This window comes from Ostrea edulis, chromosome 3, assembly GCF_947568905.1.
Source record: "Ostrea edulis chromosome 3, xbOstEdul1.1, whole genome shotgun sequence".
In the NCBI taxonomy this organism is placed as follows: domain Eukaryota; kingdom Metazoa; phylum Mollusca; class Bivalvia; order Ostreida; family Ostreidae; genus Ostrea; species Ostrea edulis.
In genome coordinates this window covers 12,128,859-12,149,045 of record NC_079166.1, presented here as the reverse complement: position 1 = coordinate 12,149,045, position 20,187 = coordinate 12,128,859, and the positions used below count along the sequence as shown (strand labels likewise).

The following is a 20,187-nucleotide window of genomic DNA, read 5'->3' as shown; positions in this document are numbered from 1 at the left end:
GCTTCCACTTCAGAGATCAACCCACCAACCCCTCCCACCAACCCCTCCCAAAAATTATATATATAAAGAAGACTGGAAGATGCGAGTTATATTTATATTTTTATGCATTATTTAAAAATATAAACTAGAATTAAGATCGAAAATGTCACATGGTTGACCCATTTGTTACGTTAAATGGAACAACCGATGCACCCCTTGACCTTGATGACGTTCCATATTTGGTTGTGATTACACAGACAGGTGGTACTAAAAAACCATGTATTTATTGCCTGATGAAAGCAATGTCAATTTCAACAGAAATATAAGAGTAAATATTAAGATTTTAAAATACTATTTCAGTAAGATAGTACACTTACTTTAGCATACTTTACGAAGAATAATTTAGTCTGTCTGCAATATAACAGAGGCACGGACACTCGACGTTTTAAATATCTATTATAAAAAATTGTCTTCTTATAAAAAAAAAAATATTAATAGTTTGTTCATAGGAAGACATTTTTTTAATCATAGATATTTCACACGTCGAGTGCCTGTGAACAGAGAATTAGTACTATTACGTTTGATGCATTCTAACCTGTCATGCAAATAGTTTATCGAATGCATGAATGAAATACATTAATTATACATTAATTATGCCACACAGAGAACATACATCATTATAGTCGGGATTTCCTTGGTCTACAGGAATATTTGTAGCACACTTGATAATCCCCGTATTGATATGACCCCCCCCCCCCCCCCACACACACACACACACACACACTCGTACTCAGACTAACAAACTAAACGAAAACATCAAAACCTGTAGACTGGGGAAGTAGTGATTTTCCCCCTATTAATATTTGCTCCTTTAATTTCTCAAAGACTTTAAAACGGATGATTTCATTTTTCAGCATAAAAATATTGGAAATGTATATATCCTGATTTTAAAACAAATCGATGAATATGACTATGTATTATACTCAGTGGTTTCTATATTTTACTGTGCAAATCTTTACAGTCCGAAGGTTTGCTAAAGGAGGATATTTCATCGGTCAGCATCAAGTACAACCTGCGATCTAGTTTTAATACCACTACTTTTGATACATGTACCTGATTATCGCACATATTTATAATCCATTTCAATTGGCGTTTTTCAAAAATCTAAATAAATTTTGAAACATTTTTCGCATGTCCTGTCCACCCAGTGTAGACCATTTCATAGTATCGAATCTCGGGGTTTGTTTTTAAATTTCTCTCGTGGTTGAAATATTGTGCTGTTAAAACTTATCAGTTCTTTGAAATTAATTTTCACACCACGAATCACCATTAAATGTACGCGATACAATTTTTTTTTTTAAGTTACGCGCTTAATGGCTCTTCATAACTTTAAAATCACCTGATATCAAGCTCATGAATAAAGTGGAAAGAATTTCTTCACATATGGCGGCCCTGTTCAGAAATTTCTGGATCTGCCATTAATTATGCCCCCCCCCCCCCCCCCTAGAAGACTTTGATAAAACTGTCACACGCAAAGCATACACGGGGAAAACACTGTCCTATCAGAAATTACGTATGTAGTTCCAAATATCATATAAAAAGGCACCCAACACACCGAGGAGGGGGGTGTAAGTGTTTTATCTATTTATTTTTGTCTAAATTTTGCCAAATCATTTTTATTCAGGGTAGTTTTTCAACCCATTGAATGAACACCATTCATCTATTTCAAATCCTTTCCAGAAAAGAAGAGACACATGTCATAATCTCTCTCAAAGTTAGTTGTTTTTTTGTTGTTGTTTTTTTGTTGTTGTTGTATATAGACTTACATAAATCTAGAAAGGTTGTTAATTCGTGTTTATTATTCACAATTATTTTTGTCAAAAAGTAATCAATCAATGTTCTATTGACGTATTAAATTACATTTAAAAAGGGGGACAGATTTGAATTTTTTTTTTCCATTTTGATTTAGATTAGAAATATTTTAAGAGTCGCATATCTTCAAATCTTCTGTTCCTTAATCTAATTTAGATTTCTGCTACTTTTAAAAGTGTTGAGAAGTAAAACAGAGTTTGAATTATATCTTTAGCTTTAGAACCCTTTTTTCTTTTTTCTTTTATTTCCTGTTTTAAACTATATGTAGCTTTGGGTCGCGAATTTTAATAGTCCATTTTCGATTGTTCAAACTACAGGACATAAAATTTTCACATAGTTATATCTATTGTGTTGTAATGACTGTAGTATATCAAAATGATAATAATAAATGTATTTCAATGAATGTATTATTGTAGATAATCTCCTCAAGATTGGTGTTTATTTTATGTGCTCGAGTCCGAATTCTTTCTACATCGAGTTACTTGGTTCATGAAAAACTTCCGGTTTTAAGTGGCCGCTTAAGTAGTCGTAAACTTTAAATCATAGAGTACAAGTTGTAAGTTTTCAATAACATTTTATATTTCAAATTCACCACAATTAGATCTGTATTATTCTTCAGTAATTTTCTATGTTAATTCTCTTTTTTGATAGCTGTAAACTTTTTTTTTTTTTTTTTTTTTACGTGTGTTTCATTTTCAGATCAAGATGTTTCACAACATGTGATCAACATTTCAACGTGTTGGTAGTACTACCGTAATTTTGAACAGACATAAACTTATATCTAGAATGCCGGGACCAGGGAGTAAAAAACAGGCACAAAGGACCAAAGGGAATACAAAAGTATGTCAATATTTAATTCTATGTGTTATTGTTCGTATGTTGTGTCACATTTGAGAATTTTTCCTTCAGGAATCGGTAATTTTGTCTGTAATAATAATAGCAGTGTCTAAACCATACCTCCCTAATAAAAAGCATAAGGAATAAAACGAGTCCTTACTCAAAACTTCAATTCAAAATAGCTCTAAAATTCTGCTTTTATCACCACCCACCCCTAAGCAGCTGCTATTTAAGTAGTACATAGAATCACCGAAATTACCGCTAATCACCGAAATTACCAAAGAAATGACCGAAATTATCCATAAAGGGATCGAAATTACCTCACTTTATGTTCAACTATATGCCATCTAGTCACACAGTCACTTCAAATTTCATGACGATTGATAACGATTTGAAGGAGTTGTGGCCATTAAACCGATTAATGTGTAGCGTAAATTTTATACGAGTTATTCCCTTTTAAATACCTCTCATACACGTGAAACAATTCATTTCATGTGCGGTTGTTTGAATGCAATGCACTGTAATGATAATATATTGCCATATTCTACACTACATTTAGAACTTACTGGCTATTTATAGTCCACTTACTGTGTACGAGAGTATGGTAAAGGGAAGTAACTCAGATTCACACTTCACAATAATAGGTTTTATGGAAACAATTCCTTCAAATCGTTACCAATCTTCATGAAATTTGATATGTGACTAGATGGTATATAGATGAACATATACTGAGGTAATTTCGGTCCCTTTATTGGTAATTTGGGTCATTTCTTTGGTAATTTCGGTGATTAGCGGTAATTTCGGTGATTCTATGCACCCGCTGCTAAGTGCTTTCTGATCCAGCAATTCCAATATATAAATAATGCCATTGATCCACCATAAAAATAATCCTCCTCAATGCATATAATTTGGAGTGTTACAATTACTATTACAGACAAAATTACCAGTTCCCGTGATTCATATTGGTCTAGAGAGTATATGTCGCCAACTCTAGGTGACGTGTCACAAATTTCGAGCTATGTGTGTTCCGTGTAGTAGTGAGTCTTCTCTATGTCAATACGTACTTTGAAATGGAACCTTTGTAAAAGACACTTAAATTTCACTTCTAATGCTTGATACTTTGCAAAGGAAAATTGCTATCTATGTTAAACATCTTTGATTTGATGTGGAGTCAGAGTTAAAAATTGAACCACGGACATCTCGGCAAAGCAAGAGAAATGGACATGTCAGCACAATCTCGATATTTAGCTTGATTAAACTAGCTTAGTTGGAATAAAATTGAATTTCTGAAGTGCTATGGCATAATTAGAATTCATATAATAAAGAATTGTCATAAAAAGAGAATTTCTTTTGTGTTGTTAACTGTCCACTACCTTGTGTGCATTGATGCATAGATAAGTATGATGACTTTACAATGTGTAATCTGATTGCCAGTCCATTATTCTTTGGTCATCCTAAACAGCTGACAATTTTGAATCATGATTCTTTCAGAGGAATGTTCATATAGATCAATAAGTATTTTTGTGTACAATGTATTGTATAGAGTACAAGGATGAAATATTTTTAATTAGTGAAATTCCAATTTTATGCTTTAATTTAGAAATTGATTTGATAAAAGAAAATCAAGCCATTTCCAATCGCTTTATAAAGCTATGTAGTTAACTATAGAGATTGTGCTAGACCTGGTAACTGCTAGGCTATTGCGACTGGCATTTTTGTTTGAAGTAAATTAATCTTGATATTCATTTATGGTCAGGTATAGTTGAGTTCTGGACTTTTTATCTATGGGATTTATAATTAATTTTTTTTTAACAACTTGTGTTTTTTAATTGATGTTCCATGATTTTTGTTTTCTGACTATAGGTCAAGTATCACCTTTTACATACATGTGATATTTCTCAGATTTGCTTGGAGAGTCTTGGAATTAAACATAAAAAAGTCGTTGAAAATCTCCCAGATCCTCTCATAAGGCCCTTAGGAATGAAAGAAGTAGCCATTTCTCAAGGAAACTCGGCCTCATGTTGCTTTTATTGATTTTTTTTTTTAAGATTTGCTCCTTAATGTCTAGTATTTTTGTTCTCTTGGGAGATTAAATTCACTTTAGTTACACATATTTAACCACAAAAATACATTAAATGAATTACGGTTTTGAATAATATACTGACTTACATGTGTCGAATTGAAGGTGATATTTAAAAGATACACTGTATATGTGTTAAGATGGTATGGAAACAACACATATGCAGATCTATAATAAGCATGATAAATGAAAATTGTTATTGTTTTCAATTTGAAAATTAAAATTTGAGTTGAAAATGGCTGTTTTTAATATCCTCAAATGTTGAAAATATTCTCCATGAAATGATTGTTAAATTCCTCCATTATATGTACAGTGTTTTCAAAAGAAAAGTACTCCTGCTCATGCCGGTAAGTGAGAAAGTTTCCCAGTTTACTTTCGGAAGGTCGGTGGTCTCTTCCCAGGTACATTGTTTCTGGGTTTTCTCTTCCCCCAATGAGCACTGGGCGCCACCAGATAACCGAAAAATTGTTGAGTGTGACGGAAAACATCAATCAATCAATCTTCTTTAAAATGACATTTTATGAATAAATGCATCAAATCAGGTGATCATACTTAATGTTTTGTCAATAGGATTTAGAAGGCTATAACTAGATTTGTTTGTTCCTGTGATTATTATATAAAAGAAGATTATTGCGATTTTAAATTACAGTATGGCATTGTACATTATATTTAAATACTGTAACATCTGAGATAATACAATACACAGTTCTTTACATTCTAGCCATCCAGTAGTAGTGAGGCAGCCAAGCTCCTTTTAGGGGCTGGTACAGCCCCCACAGGATTCATTGGGTTTGGTTTCCAGAGTGGCAGTCCAGGATATGTACCAGCGAGTCACAGTCTGGATGATGTTGACACAAGTCTGGATGCAGATATACGTATGGTTCTAAGAAAACTTAGCAAAAGAGACCCCACTACCAAAGTCAAGGTCAGTTCTGAGCAGTTTGTAATATCTGGGTAATATTATAGCAGTGTCTCTATTGAGTTTGTTGGTTGTGTATAAAAATGAAAGTTAAGGAGCTATGGTGCATTGATATAATGACCGACTTCCTTTTCAGACATGAATGGAAATATAAATATCAGCAATATTTTTCTATTGTGTAAAGATTTAATTGCTAAGCTGAGTAGCTCATTGGGTTATTAATGTGTCGACTGCTGAACTTTAGATCAAGTGTTTGAGTCCAGGAAGGGTTTTAATTTTTTTCTGATTACTTTCTACTAAAACTGCACTTTTGACTAAATAAAGTAAATTTGAAAATTTTCAACTTCAAAATAATGTGGTACATATCCTCCATTTTTCATCCACATCAAATTTCTCTGGTGTGATATTCCTCCATAAGACTATGATTTACATGCAATCTTTGAAATTTTAGGCATTACAAGAATTTAGCAGTCTATGTAAAGAAAAAGATGAACAGAGTGTCAAGGCAGTGCTTCCATACTGGCCAAGAATCTACAACAAGATGACCCTAGTAAGTACATACTGACCAAGAATCTACAATAAGATGACCCTAGTAAGTACATACTAACCAAGAATCTACAATAAGATGACCCTAGTAAGTACATACTGACCAAGAATCTACAACAAGATGACCCTAGTAAGTACATACTGAACAAGAATCTACAATAAGATGACCCTAGTAAGTACATAATGAACAAGAATCTACAATAAGATGGCCCTAGTCAGTACATACTGACCAAATAGTAAAATATGTTTGAATGAAATCAAAATTATCCTGAGCACTAATACTATCTGAATGACTTGTAGGATGTGGACCACAGAGTAAGGGACGTGACTCAGTCAGCCATGAACACACTGGTGCTCAGAATGAGAAAGAACCTGGCTCCACATTTGAAGAACTTGATGGGTGCTTGGCTTCTTAGTCAGTGTGACACCTACCCGACCGTTGCCACCGCGGCACAACAGGCTTTCCAGACCGCCTTCCCTCCCGCCAAACAGACAGACGCACTGGTCTTCTGTAAGCAAGAAACCTCAGAGGTACAGCCTTTAGATATCTTCTGTAAGCAGGGAACCTCAGAGGTACAAACTTTAGATATCTTCTGTAAGCAGGGAACCTCAGAGGTACATACTTTAGATATCTTCTGTAAGCAGGGAACCTCAGAGGTACATACTTTAGATATCTTCTGTAAGCAGGGAACCTCAGAGGTACATACTTTAGATATCTTCTGTAAGCAGGGAACCTCAGAGGTACAAACTTTAGATATCTTCTGTAAGCAGGGAACCTCAGAGGTACAGACTTTAGATATCTTCTGTAAGCAGGGAACCTCAGAGGTACAGACTTTAGATATCTTCTGTAAGCAGGGAACCTCAGAGGCACAGACTTTAGATATTGGTAGAATTGTGGGGAGACATGTTCAGTAGTTCTACAATTACAGTCTCTTTCAATTTGGTTTTGGTACCAATGTTCTTATATTAGTACATCTGGACTTAATGCAGCAGTAAGTTCTTGATAGATTAGATGTTTTAAGTTTGTGCAACAATTTGCTTCATGGAATCAACAATGTATTGAGGTTTAGCAGTGATGATTTAAAAACAATTAGCTGTCAGATGTGACATAAGGAAGAAAGTGATCATGCCCTTTCGAATACGACATGTACATGTACTGTTACAAATAAACAAACATTGAGTAGTATTTGAAATTAGTGGGTAACAATGTTAAGTCGTTTCTAGCTTTGAATATTATACATTTGTTGACTGTGGTTGAGGGCTACATGATTTGTTGGACCTGAGGGTCAAATGTTGCTTAATTTTGGTCCAAGAGTCCAACAAATCATATGTTGCCCAAGACCCAGTCAATAAATATTTTGTTATACCCTCATACATTTACAATTCTAATCAGTGAACTTACTTCAGTATAGTTGTTAGACCCCACGCAGCCAAGTTGTGGAGGATATAATGTTTTCAGCCTGTCCGTCAGTCCCTTTCTTGTCAGCGTAACTCCTCTGAGACCACTGAACAGAATTTCGTGAAACTTTGTAGTTAATAAGGACACACTGTGTAAATATGCATATTTCCAGGAAATTCTGATTCAATAATATTTCTGTGAGTTATGTCCCTTTTGAAATTAGAATTTCGAGCCTGTCTGTTCTGTTCTTGCAGTAATGCTATTGCATATCATTACCATTCATTATGTGAGGCATTTTCAAGCAATGTTGGTGTGTGAGCTTGCTCACTTTTGCTTTCTTTCATTCCTGGAGGGGTTTAAGTAATGGCAAAGTTTCTAAACATCCGAGAAATGAATATGCTGGGTTTCAGATGAACTATCTTGCTGTGGATAACTACAGATTAACCTGAGTACCAGTGAATATTAATGTGATGACGTCAAACGGTCCATTGGAAAGTTGATGTTACAACATCAAGTTTTCAGTGGAACGGGCAGTCTGAACTTTAGATTTGCTGCACTTTTTATTATACCCCCCACAACAAGTTGTGGGGGGGGGGGGGGGTATACTGGAATCGGGTTGTCCGTCTGTCTGTCCGTCCGTCCGTCTGTAGATGCAATGGTTTCCGGACTCTAAAGCATTATCCTTTCCACCTACCGTCACCATATCATACATATGGACTACCCATGGGATGAAGATGTTCCCTATCGATTTTGGGGTCAAAAGGTCAAAGGTCAAGTGCACTGGACATCGAAGTAGCAATATGGTTTCCGGGCTCTAAAGCGTTATCCTTTCCACCTACAGTCACCATATCATACATATGGACTACCCATGGGATGAAGATGTTCCCTATTGAATTTGGGGTCAAAAGGTCAAAGGTCACGCGCACTGGACATCGAAGTAGCAATATGGTTCGGTTTGTCATGCCATTTGTTTTTTACACTTAGAAAAGAGGTAGTTTATACCTATTACCAACACCCTTTGGGAGATTGGGGTAAGCGGGGGGTATTCTTAGTGAGCATTGCTCACAGTACCTCTTGTTTCATACAGTTTTATAGGGAGTAATTTGTAAGAGTATAACAATACGACTTGGTAGTGGGTTACTATAGAATCCATATTTTACGCGAGTACTTGATAATGCAAAATGCGTCGTGGATGTCAAATTACATGACCATGAATTCGTGAGTGGTCTATTGATCAGGGGTTTTAGCATGAATTCGTGAGAGGTCTATTGATCAGGAGTTTTAGCATGTATTTCAGCAATATAAGAATAAAAGCGAATAATTTTATTTCGCTTGTGGTGTGTCTTGCGAAATTATGCGATAATGAATTCATTGCATATATTATACATGTATTTAGGAATCTATAGTATTTCAGTATGTATGTGTAATGGCATCTTTAGATCTATCATGTACATGTATTTATTTTTTGTCTTGCAAGTTAAAGTAATAAGCAAATTACATTCCAGTCAATTTACCATGTTTATTTTCAGTATCTTATAGACAACATTTTACGACAGACACCATTAACACTTAGTGATCCTAAGTAAGAATGTATTTCAATTTTTGAAACAAATTAGAAGTTTCTTATTATGACAATTTGTCGTGGCATGTTTTTATTAAAAAAAATGAATTTTTACTAATGAAATATAATTATAAAGATGATAGAACTTTTGTCTGTATCAAGAATTTAAATATTTCATAGTCTGCTCATCTCCATTGCTGTTAATAGGAAAGTGACAATGTAAAGAAAACAAACCAAAAACTTTCTGCTATAAAACCCCAATTTACTTTTCTCTCTGCTTTTGTTTTCAGGACAACAGAGAAAGAGGACATGGATAATAAATACAACCGAGTGCTAACTTCATCACTATTGGCTCTCAGAAGACAGCTGACTACTCTTCCATCCAATCAGATCACTTCTCTCTCAGAGAATATGGACAACCTTTTGAAAGATTCCAAATTTTGGAAGCACGGAAAATCAGAAATCATTAGTGTAAGGAAGTCAGATCGCTTTCCTCAGACATTATTTTAGTGTATGTGTTTAGTTTGATTGGAAGGTGATATCTGCTGGTCAGTGGAATTTTATAATTATCTTGGTGGATTGGGATCATTTTGATTTTAGACTATCTGACTGTTTATCTGACCAGAACTTTAATTCTGGCCATAACATTAAGAGATATAGATGGGTCATGGTTACGGCTTCATATCAGGTCAAGATCATACGTGATGGTCAAACTTTTAGTTACTGCCAGGAGTATTTTTCAAAACATTTAAAGTTAATGTATTGAATATTTTGGAAAAGTATTGGGTTAAAGACATTTAACAGTATGAATTTCTTTGAATTCAGAGTAAACCATTAATTCTGTTTCATGTATTTAGACCTGCCATTAATTTTGTAATGCACATCTGATATCGGCATACTGCAATGATGTTTGAAAATGATTAAATATAAATGTATAAATACTTGCACATAATAGAAATTATCCCAGTGAATACATGTATATTATTTTTTAAGCCATTGTATTCTATCTTAGTGCATTTTCTAAAGCTTTATGTTTTATTGTTGTTCTGTAAGCACATGTTCCAAATGGGTTCAGACTTTCAACCGTGATCTCATCTACGCAGGAAAAATAAAAACTATTTCTCATGATTGAAACATAAAGTTTATAAAATTATTTCTTATTGGAGTACCTGTACGTTTGTAGGTTCGAGCAGCAGTGTACACATTTTTGAGCGGACTATGTCAGACGCTTCCAGAAGTTGTTGCCCCGCATTCAAAGAAGGTCTCCACCCACATCCTACACAACATTGATGAGACAGATGCAATTATCTGCCCATGTGTGTGGGAGGCGGCTCTGTCCCTTGTCAGCTATATCGATGTAAGTCGCATAGTGTGCAGTTACATGTACATGTTTACCATTACTTAATTTGGTCAATGTTAACAATTAAGACTGTTGATTTGCAGGGATGATTACATGTATCTCAACTCTGAAGTTGCAGGAAGTACAACTTGTTGGTGTGCTGTTTAGGGAATCTAGGCCATGTTAATCCCCTTTATCCTAAGAAATTTCGAAATAGTGTTTGAATTGAGAAGAATTTATGCTTATATGTGGTAGTTATAGACTCTTTAAGTAGGGAATCTTGACCCTGTTCATTCCCATTTCCTAAGAAGTTTTAAAATAATGTTTGAATTAAGAAAAATGTAGTAAAATAGTTGTGGACTCTTTTTTAAAGCTACAATTGTCAAAAGTACAAATAATCTTTCGTGTTGTCCATCATCAATAAATGGGCCTCAGAAGCAGGATAATACTGGTACATAATGTTTCTTTTCAAAGCAGAAACTATGCATGTAGTACTTTTTAACAGGATTGTTGGCAGCACATAAATGTGGAGAAAGCTTTCTGGCCAAAGCTCAGGAAATATCTAGAGAATGGTTGTAATGGAAATGCGACTCTAATGGGAGGTGACCTTCTGCCTTTCCTGAGTAAAGTTCCAGCGACTCTTCTGGGAGAAGGAAACAAGTTCTACATTGAATTCTTCAACTACATGAAATTAGGGTAATTACTGGCCCAATTGTGGGTTGAAAATCCATTGATATTAGAGATGTAAATTCAGTACATCAATTAGACTAAACTTTAAATATTGCTCAGTGAACAAAAATTGTAAAATTTCATTGATTCATGATTTATTTGATTAGCATTAACTTACATTTAATCATAAGTAATGTTTTGTGTCTAGTTATAATAATTAAATGGGCTGGGGGGGGATAAGGAAACAATATAATGCTTTAACTTAAGAATTTTGATAACTTTCAGGTTGAGTAAGGACCCAGTTCAGTCCAGTGCCAGTGAATTAGGAGCTGTGGTTCGAGCCTACTTTGAGTGTATCCAGTTTGTGCTGAAATCTGCAGTGAAAACCAGCAAGGATGAGGCTTTTTTGGAAATAATGATGTCGGACCAGGTAAGATTCAGGAAGCAAATTTTACAAAAGCATAAAACATGAGTTACTGCTGGATTTTTTGAAAAGCAGAATCTCAAACTACATGTAAAGTTATTCAATTTGAGTTGAAGTGTTTTGTAGTCTCTTTTGACAAATTTGTCACTGTTTATTGCGACATTGCACTTAATGTGATGATTGTCCCATGTTTTCTGTTTGATGGCTCCTAGAAATATCATTAATTTTTATACTGTTATGTGTCCATTGTGCCATATATACATGTACATGTGGCAGAACTATAAATTAAGATGACTTTGAATGGGATTTGTATTTGCAAAGAAAAAAGGTCTATGAAATACTACAGATGATGATCAAAATTTAGAGAATCTAGGATGTCATATCTAAGAGTTTACCGATATCTAAGAGTTTACCGATATCTAAAGTTTACCGTTATCTAAGAGTTTATCAATATCTAATGCCTCGTTCACACGAAGAATTTAATTCGCATTAAACGTAAGTTAATGCGAATTAAATCTGAACCGCGTTCACACGGAGATTTTAATGCGCATTAGTTTACTTCGAATTAAAATTGACGTCGCGATTTAATGCGAATTAAATTTACTTCGCATTAGCTCCGTGTGAACGCTAAGCGAAGCTAATTCGAATTAAATGTAGACGCATGCGTAATGGCCAATTTGGGCCACATGCATCATACCCATGGTCAGCTATATATATTAATGTCAGTTTTGTACGAAAAACTAAGCAAAATGATAATAATCACTAAAAACATGTACAAACAGCATGTCATTAGATAATGTCAGACGTAAATCTGTGCTCTGCATAGGCATACTGAGTAATACATGTGGAAGGAATTGTTTTTGAATACGACAAAAATGTTTTAAAATAGTGATAATATGATTTTCTTTTTTAGCTCTTCTGAGCCAAAGGCTCAAAGAGCTAATGCTATGGCCATTTGTGCGGTGTGCGTAAACTTTTTAGAAAAAGGGCTATAACTCAAGAACCCCTTGGCCAATTCTTTTCAAATTTGTTACAGGGTATCATTGGCCCAAGGGCTTTCATACATACTAAATAGAGGGATGTGACCCTTTAACAAGGGGAGATAATCAGGAAAATACAAACAAAAGTAGTGGTTGCTAAAAAATCTTCTTCTCAAGAACCACAGGGCAGATTATCACCAAACTTACACATAAGGATGAGGATATGTTGTAGATTAAAAATTGTTCAAGGCATTACCCTGGGGCAAAGGGCGTGGTCTCAAGGTCACTTCAAAGTTGACCTAAATTTAAAAATTTTTTAAATTCCTTAAATCTTAGATATTTTAGTCATTATAAGGACTAGGATCATCAAATTTTGACAGTTGATGCATCTTAGGACCTTGTGTCAAGTTGTCTCAAAAGTAGGTCACGGTGACCTACTTTTTGAATTTTGCAGGTATTTATTTTAAAATTAATTTTGATGCATATCTTGGACACTTTGAAGCCTATGATCATCAAAACTTGTCAGTTGGTGGATCATGGGACCTTGAAATGCGTCAACTGAAAAATAGGTCACCGTGACCTACTTTCTGAATTTTATGGCTTATCATTTATAGATATATTTTAAGTTGTTATTTCAAATACCGAGAGGTTTAGAATCATCAAATCTTGTAAGTTGATGCATCTTGAGGCCTTGAAACATATTTATAAAAAAGTAGGTCACAGTGACCTACTTTTTGAATTTTGCAGATATTCAAATTTCACATTTTCAATTTTAGATGCATATTTTGGGCACTGTAAAACCTAGGATCATCAAACTTTGTCAGTTGATGTGTCTTCAGTCTTCGGTTTGTGTCGACCAAAAAGTAGGTCACCGTGACCTACTTTTGGTATTTGACAGCTAAATTACTATATTTCAGACACTATTTGACCTACAATCATCAAACTTTGTCAGTTGATGCATCTTGAGTCTTCGGAGTGTATCGACCAAAAAGTAGGTCACTATGACCTACTTTTGGCATTTGACGGCTATATTTATATATTTCAGATACTATTTGACCTACAGTCATCAAACTTTGTCAGTTGATGGGTCTTGCATGTTCGAAGGGTTTCGACCAAAAAGTAGGTCACCTTGACCTACTTTTGGAATTGGACAGCTATATTTATATAATTCAGATACTATTTGACCTAGTCATCAAACTTTGTCAGTTGTTGGGTCTTGCATGTTTGAAGGGTGTTGATGAAAAAGTAGGTCACCTTGACCTACTTTTGGAATTTGACGGCTATATTTATATATTTCAGATACTATTTGACCTACAGTCATCAAACTTTGTCAGTTGATGGGTCTTGCATGTTCGGAGTTCGCTGACCAAAAAGTAGGTCACCATGGCCTACGATTGGAATTTGACAGCTATATTTCAATATTTAGATACTAATTGGCTTAAAATCATCAAACTTTGTCAGTTGATATTTCTTGAGTTCTCAAAATGTGTAAACCAAAAAGTAGGTCACATTGACCTACTTTTTTTTTAATTCTTAGGATTTAACTAAAGATTTAGAATACTAAGAGGCTAAGAATAGAAATGGTGGGGTTGTACAATTTATCAGAAGAGCGATTCTAGGCCCTTGGGCCTCTTGTTACATAATATGCCGCTCATTGTTTCTTTTATACCATATGATGTCATAGTAGACTTATAATACGTATTAGTAATTAAAAATTACGTCACAACAGTAGTCAGCGAAATGGTGAAAAAGACGTTCCGAAGTTTTAAAATTGGGCCCGTGAAGAAACAATATATTGTCTAGATTGAATGCTGGTCGTCAGAGGAAATAACAAGTAATTTCTTGGGAACATATAAATAAACACGACAAAACTCCTTATGTGTAGATCAGTTATGTATGTAAATTGTAAACATGTAGTACTACCTATACTACATGTATATAGCGTTTTGAACAAAGAATTCTGTATCTACACAATATTCATTAAAATATCTATAAAAAATAATTTTCAATAACATAGTCTATTCTTTACTTTATTTCGCGCACCCATTAATGGAGATGCATACGAATTTGATGCCCATTAGTTTACTTCGCATTAAATATTACCGCCGTGTGAACGCTATTTAATTCGAATTAATTTAATGCGCATTATTTTACTTCACATCAAATTTGATGCGAAGTAAAATTTAATGCGCATCCGTGTGAACGAGGCATAAGAGTTTACCGATATGGTGAAATATGTTGTGGTACATGTACATTCTTTGTTAATAATTACACAGTTTGATCAACTTTGTGACAGTTTTAAAGCAATGTTTAGGAAACCAAAATTACATTTACCCTTCACAATAAATCTCATTATCTGCTGGAAGAATGATAGAATGAACACCATTAATGGATAATTGTGTTAGCATTTATGCACAGTAAGTAGATTTGGATGGAAGCATCCACAAGTATTAATTGGTATGCTTTTGGCAGTCATTTTTTAATTTGGAAATCAGTGGTCAGATTTGAGGTTGTGATGCATAGTGAATAAAATTTGTTTTAAACTTCAGTGTTTGAAGCATTTCACAGTCTCCATTGTTGTCGTTGCTTTGTACAGGTGATGGGAGTTCTCCATGCGTCTTTGTTTGAGTCTACCTCAGCCCTCCACAAAACGTCCCTCTACAGCCTGGTAGTAAATCTTCTGACATCACTGGAGACGGGCGACAAGACCGAGAAATACAGAAACACTCTGACCAAATTCTGGAGGGACCTAGGGGTCACTGTGTCGGAGAGACTGGGCTCAGGACTGGGCAGTGATGACCGGTACCTGACCGACCGGCTGATTCAGTTTGTCAGGTGTCTCCTGTATCCACAGAGTGGCCTCAAAGCTAAGTCTGATGTCAAGGTCAAAGTGAAGTTTGCGGAGAATCCAAGTGTAGAGGAACTGTCTATAAGTCCGGAAGAAACAAAGGAATTATCAGGAGAGGCCAAGGAGTTTGTGCATATGATTACAATTAAGTCATTTGAGATGGCTCATAAACACAGTGATAAACAAAATCTACACTTATTTGCTGCTTTGATTGAATTGTTACCAGACGAGAGGACAATTAAGGATATTATTTCAAATTGTCATGGAGATGTATCAATTGACCAATCACACTCAGGCTACTTTGTATTTAATGTTTGTTTGCCATGGTTACACCAATCACAGGAGTTAGAAGAAAGTGATGCTGGACAGCTGATAAGTGTTATTTGTAGCTTCATTCCGTTGCTTGAGTCATCAGTCGTTAAAACGTTGTTGGAAGAACTCTGCAAGGTAAGAGATTGAATATCAAGATGTCTGCCTACCTGTACATCTAATGGTGTAAATGGGGAGACATATATGTACCTAAGCATTAGTCACATTAGAAATATTATTAAATTTAGTAAGTTTGGTTTTGTCTTGAAAAAATATTAATGTCATATGGTTCTTCATTTTGTGGCTTAGACTTGAAATAATTCTTTGCTATATATTTCATATTTCATTCAGGAAGATTTTGGTAATATCATGAAATTAAAAAAAACCAAAAAACTCCACACCATGAAGAACAGGGATTACAGAAAGATGTTTGGAAATGTTCCAAAAGTGGAGACAAAGACCCTGGTAGATTTGACCACACTCAGCTTGATCATTGTATTAAAACAAAATTGTGTTTCAGACAATCAGCAGCTTGCCAGTGTTCTACAGTCTGCTGAATAAGATGATACAGATGCAGAAGCAGACGACGGGGGTGGAGAACTGGCTCCACAGCGATTCCCTGGGGGAGAAGATTGTCTCTGTGGCTCAGACTGTGTGTGAGAAGAGTCTGAAGAACTGTGATGAGGACCGTGTGCAGCAAGGCTGGGACATCCTGACTCTGGTTTTGTCGACGGGGATAGATAGAGGTAAAAATAACCCACTGGGTCTGCCTATTTGGATTTGCTAATCTTGTGTAAATGATTAAAAGTCCTATAAGCAGTAATGGAGACAAAATGTTGCACTACTAAATATGTCCTAGCAATTATTTTGAAAAGTTCTTTAAAACTGCTTTTTTATGTTAAAACAAAAAAATTGAACGTTCAAGTTTTATGTATGTACTGTATGTTGTACATGTAGAAATGAAACTGTATTTGTTCTTAACAGTAAAACCAGCTACAGTCCACAACATTCTACAGATCATCCACAAATCACTGATGGACCTCGAACTCAAACAGGACCAACAGCAAGCTGACCTCGCTGTCAAGTTTGTTGCCAAGGCAACCACAAGTTTCTTCCTTCATCTAAAGGTATGGAGTCTATTATTCCTTAGTTCACTGTAGAATTAATTACCGTGCAATATGTATTTTCTGCGGTTGGAAATTTTTGCAAATTGAACACTTGTAGGTAGCAAACAATTTTCTGTGTTTCCAGTTTCTGCAGTGGTTGTTGCATCATACTTATTTATTATATATTTTGCAATAGCAATTTTTGCGGATTTTTCATATTCCGTAAATTCAGCAAAAAATTGACTTCAGCAAAAAATACCTTTTATACGGTATATGCATGTAGAATTGTTTGATAACAGTACGTTTGTTTTCTTCAGGACTCTGGCATGCTTCAGGCAGGAGAGAAGTTATTGCTGTCCTTGTTTTCTATATGTGCTGACCAGTCGCTCCAGCTTCTAGGTAATCTGGAAAAATCATTGTTAATTGGTTTTATTTGGCTGCCAGTTTAGCTGTTTTTCACCAAAGCAATAATGTATTAAATACTTTTTCTGGCGTAACCCATTTTATTAGCGGAAATAATACAGTATATATTTCTAATTACAGATTCTACAAGGCAGGAGGCAGAAACTGCATGGATTTCTGGGATAGCATCTGTTGTCAAGGAGACAGGAGGATTTCTTCAAGAGGGCTCTATTTTATACCAATTCAAAGATGTCCTTCACAAACAGTTATCCAAAACTGAAACCATGGACCAGTAAGTTTGGATTCTGTTAATCTAGTTGTATGTCGCCTGCAGAGTATTTTAGATGCCAAAATAATCCCTTTGCCTAGCGTCTCTCTGTTCTGACATCTGTCTGGAGGTAGCCACACAAGGACTACAGTGATACAACACCTACTGTGATACATTTGCAAATATGTCAAGTTTGATACTATTTGATTATGTCAGTAAAACAATGTCTCCATATACCTTAACATTTGAAATTACTTTGTGTCATCATTCCTACGAACCAAAAATACTTCCTATTCTTTATTCATTTGTGAGTCATTGATGGGTGTTTTTGGCCTGGAAATCATTTTGTGAGCTGGAACTGAATAGTAATTATACATACATGAACTGAACTGTGGTGGATTTGACTACATCTCACGGTTTATCATTACACCCTATAGTTACACTCGTTCAGTAAAGCACCCGCAAGAAACAGACACATTCCTTGGAATGCTCAAAATAGAATACGCTGTACTTCGTCAAGGTAACAAGTAAAGACGCTGTTCACTATTGTAGGTTTCAGGGTGTGGTCCTGTCGACTGAAAAGCTGCTGGGTGTGATGAAGGACAATGTCCCGTCTGAAGACGACGTGGAGGAGAACCCAGTGGTGGCAGTCTTCCTCGATGAACTGTTTGTTAAAGGACAACCAAGCATGACCAAATCAGTGAGTGAAACAATTGGGACGTGTCATTTAAGCTTTCCTGAATGAGATCAAGTTGCATGTACTTCATTTCAGAAACTGCATTGAAAAATAGATTTGTCAAAAAAAATATGAAATCAAGTAACTATGGCTGCAACAAATTTACGGTCTGTGTGTGTACATTTCAGCTGATGGAATACTGTTTAGTGAGTGGACGTCTGTCATTCTGTGAGTTTCCTGTCGGTCCGGATAAGTCACTTAATCTAACTCAGATTTTGTACACGGCTCTGTTTAATGTCCAGCTGTTACTGACCTCAGCCCATCGCTATGACAACCAGGAATTCCTAGTGGCTGTGCTCCGTAGTGTAACTCTGGTACAGGTGTACCAAGACATGGAAAAAGGACTGGTGAGGCAGCATTGTATTTAAAATTGAATCATAAAAGAAAATACTATCAATGCATTCTAATGAAATTAAATTGACAAATTCTATGATAAAAATCTACATAAATTGTAAAATGTGGTCACTGTGGTAGGAAAAGGTGAATAGGATACTAACTAGAAACTCATTACTAGTAATGAGTAGGTCTTCCGTTAGACCACTTCCGGTAAAGAGCTTTCTGTTCCTACGAAAACCATTTAAATATATCAGAAAATGTGCCTTAACAATGAATGAGAAATGTATTATCGAATTTTTTACTCCTTTCTCGTAACTTCCGGTGATGACCGGAAGTACTTTTATGATGCGTTTTCCTATAAATGACAGCGACTCTTTACTGCCTATATTCCCTGAAAATTTCACGTCTCTATCTGAAAGAGTTCTCAACAAAAAGAAGTAGACTAAAGAAAGAAAAAGTAGTAGGTTACTACCGACCGGAAGTCAATTTTGAAAAACAAAATTATCCAAACTCTAGAAGTTGATACTTTTATTATGACATGTGAAAATCATATGAAAGACTTCAAATATACGCGAGATTTATGGTGACAAAGAGATGAAAAGTAAAAAGGTATTTTATCAAGAAACCGGAAGTAGTTGTTTTGACTACCAACGGAGTCAATATTCTTTTGACACTTTCAAAGAGAATTAATAAACTAGTATAGGTTTCAATTTACAAGAAAAAGTTTGAAATTTGCGATTCTTTCAATCACTTCCGGTGACGACAGGAAGTGACGGTCGACATGTTCAACCCTCTACTGCACGACTGCAAACGGAGATTTATAATTCCTGAATAATTGATGAACCTATATTTTACCTTTTCCAAGAATAATGCTGGACAAAATTCCTTTTGAGAAACAGAAAATCGCCCATATTTTCCGACCGGAAGTGAATTTTGTAAAAACAAAAATAGTTATAGGAAGGTCCTTTCATAAGACATTATTCCTGAAAATTTCAAGAAAATCTATCCACCATCTCTGAGAAATCACTCGAAGAAATCGGAAAATCGACATTTTTCAAATACTTCCGGTATAGACCGGAAGTGACGGACGAAAAAATTGAATGTATGTGTACAATGGACTAATGTTAGTTGATCAACTCTACAAGTTTCAAGCGTCTATCTATATTCATTATTGAGAAACTGAAAAAACAAGGTTTGAATATGTCCACCCCATATCTCACGACCGGAAGTAAATTTTACAAAAATATTTAAATTTACACTAGACATTTATAATGTCTATAACATATGTAAAATTCAAATCATTAACTTGTTTTATGACCGAGATTTATGGCACTGAAAAATGAGAGAATGAATAGTTTTTCTTTCATATAACCGGAAGTTGGAGATTCAACTTCCGGTGGAGTCAATAGTTTTTGAGAATTAGAACGAGACCTAATAAACCGATATAGGTTTCAATTTGAAAGAAAAAAGTTTGAAATTTATGATTTATTAATCACTTCCGGTGACGACCGGAAGTGACGGCCGACATTCTTACCCCCCTACTGCACCCCTACAAAGTGAGATCTATTAACTCTGAA

At 35.2% G+C, this 20,187-nt stretch overlaps 1 protein-coding gene across 3 annotated transcripts in view; it reads left to right on the top strand.

Annotated features, from left to right (window-relative positions):
- Positions 1-1,586: 1,586 nt before the first annotated feature.
- LOC125674117 (E3 ubiquitin-protein ligase listerin-like) overlaps positions 1,587-20,187 on the top strand; it is a 32,031-nt gene continuing 13,430 nt past the window's right edge. The window contains exons 1-17 of one of the 3 annotated variants that reach the window (XM_048911160.2): positions 1,587-2,407; positions 2,551-2,691; positions 5,490-5,693; positions 6,139-6,237; positions 6,534-6,764; positions 9,162-9,214; positions 9,484-9,664; positions 10,377-10,550; positions 11,038-11,228; positions 11,487-11,631; positions 15,202-15,900; positions 16,283-16,508; positions 16,747-16,889; positions 17,186-17,267; positions 17,412-17,562; positions 18,091-18,238; positions 18,403-18,621. In XM_048911160.2, the coding sequence (XP_048767117.2) occupies positions 2,638-2,691; positions 5,490-5,693; positions 6,139-6,237; positions 6,534-6,764; positions 9,162-9,214; positions 9,484-9,664; positions 10,377-10,550; positions 11,038-11,228; positions 11,487-11,631; positions 15,202-15,900; positions 16,283-16,508; positions 16,747-16,889; positions 17,186-17,267; positions 17,412-17,562; positions 18,091-18,238; positions 18,403-18,621 (3,000 nt within the window). In that variant the 5' untranslated portion in view covers positions 1,587-2,407; positions 2,551-2,637. Of the gene's footprint in view, positions 2,408-2,550; positions 2,692-5,489; positions 5,694-6,138; positions 6,238-6,343; positions 6,364-6,427; positions 6,448-6,533; positions 6,765-9,161; positions 9,215-9,483; positions 9,665-10,376; positions 10,551-11,037; positions 11,229-11,486; positions 11,632-15,201; positions 15,901-16,282; positions 16,509-16,746; positions 16,890-17,185; positions 17,268-17,411; positions 17,563-18,090; positions 18,239-18,402; positions 18,622-20,187 lie in introns of those variants that run through there. The other 2 variants (XM_048911161.2, XM_056160054.1) reach the window with 2 other exon arrangements.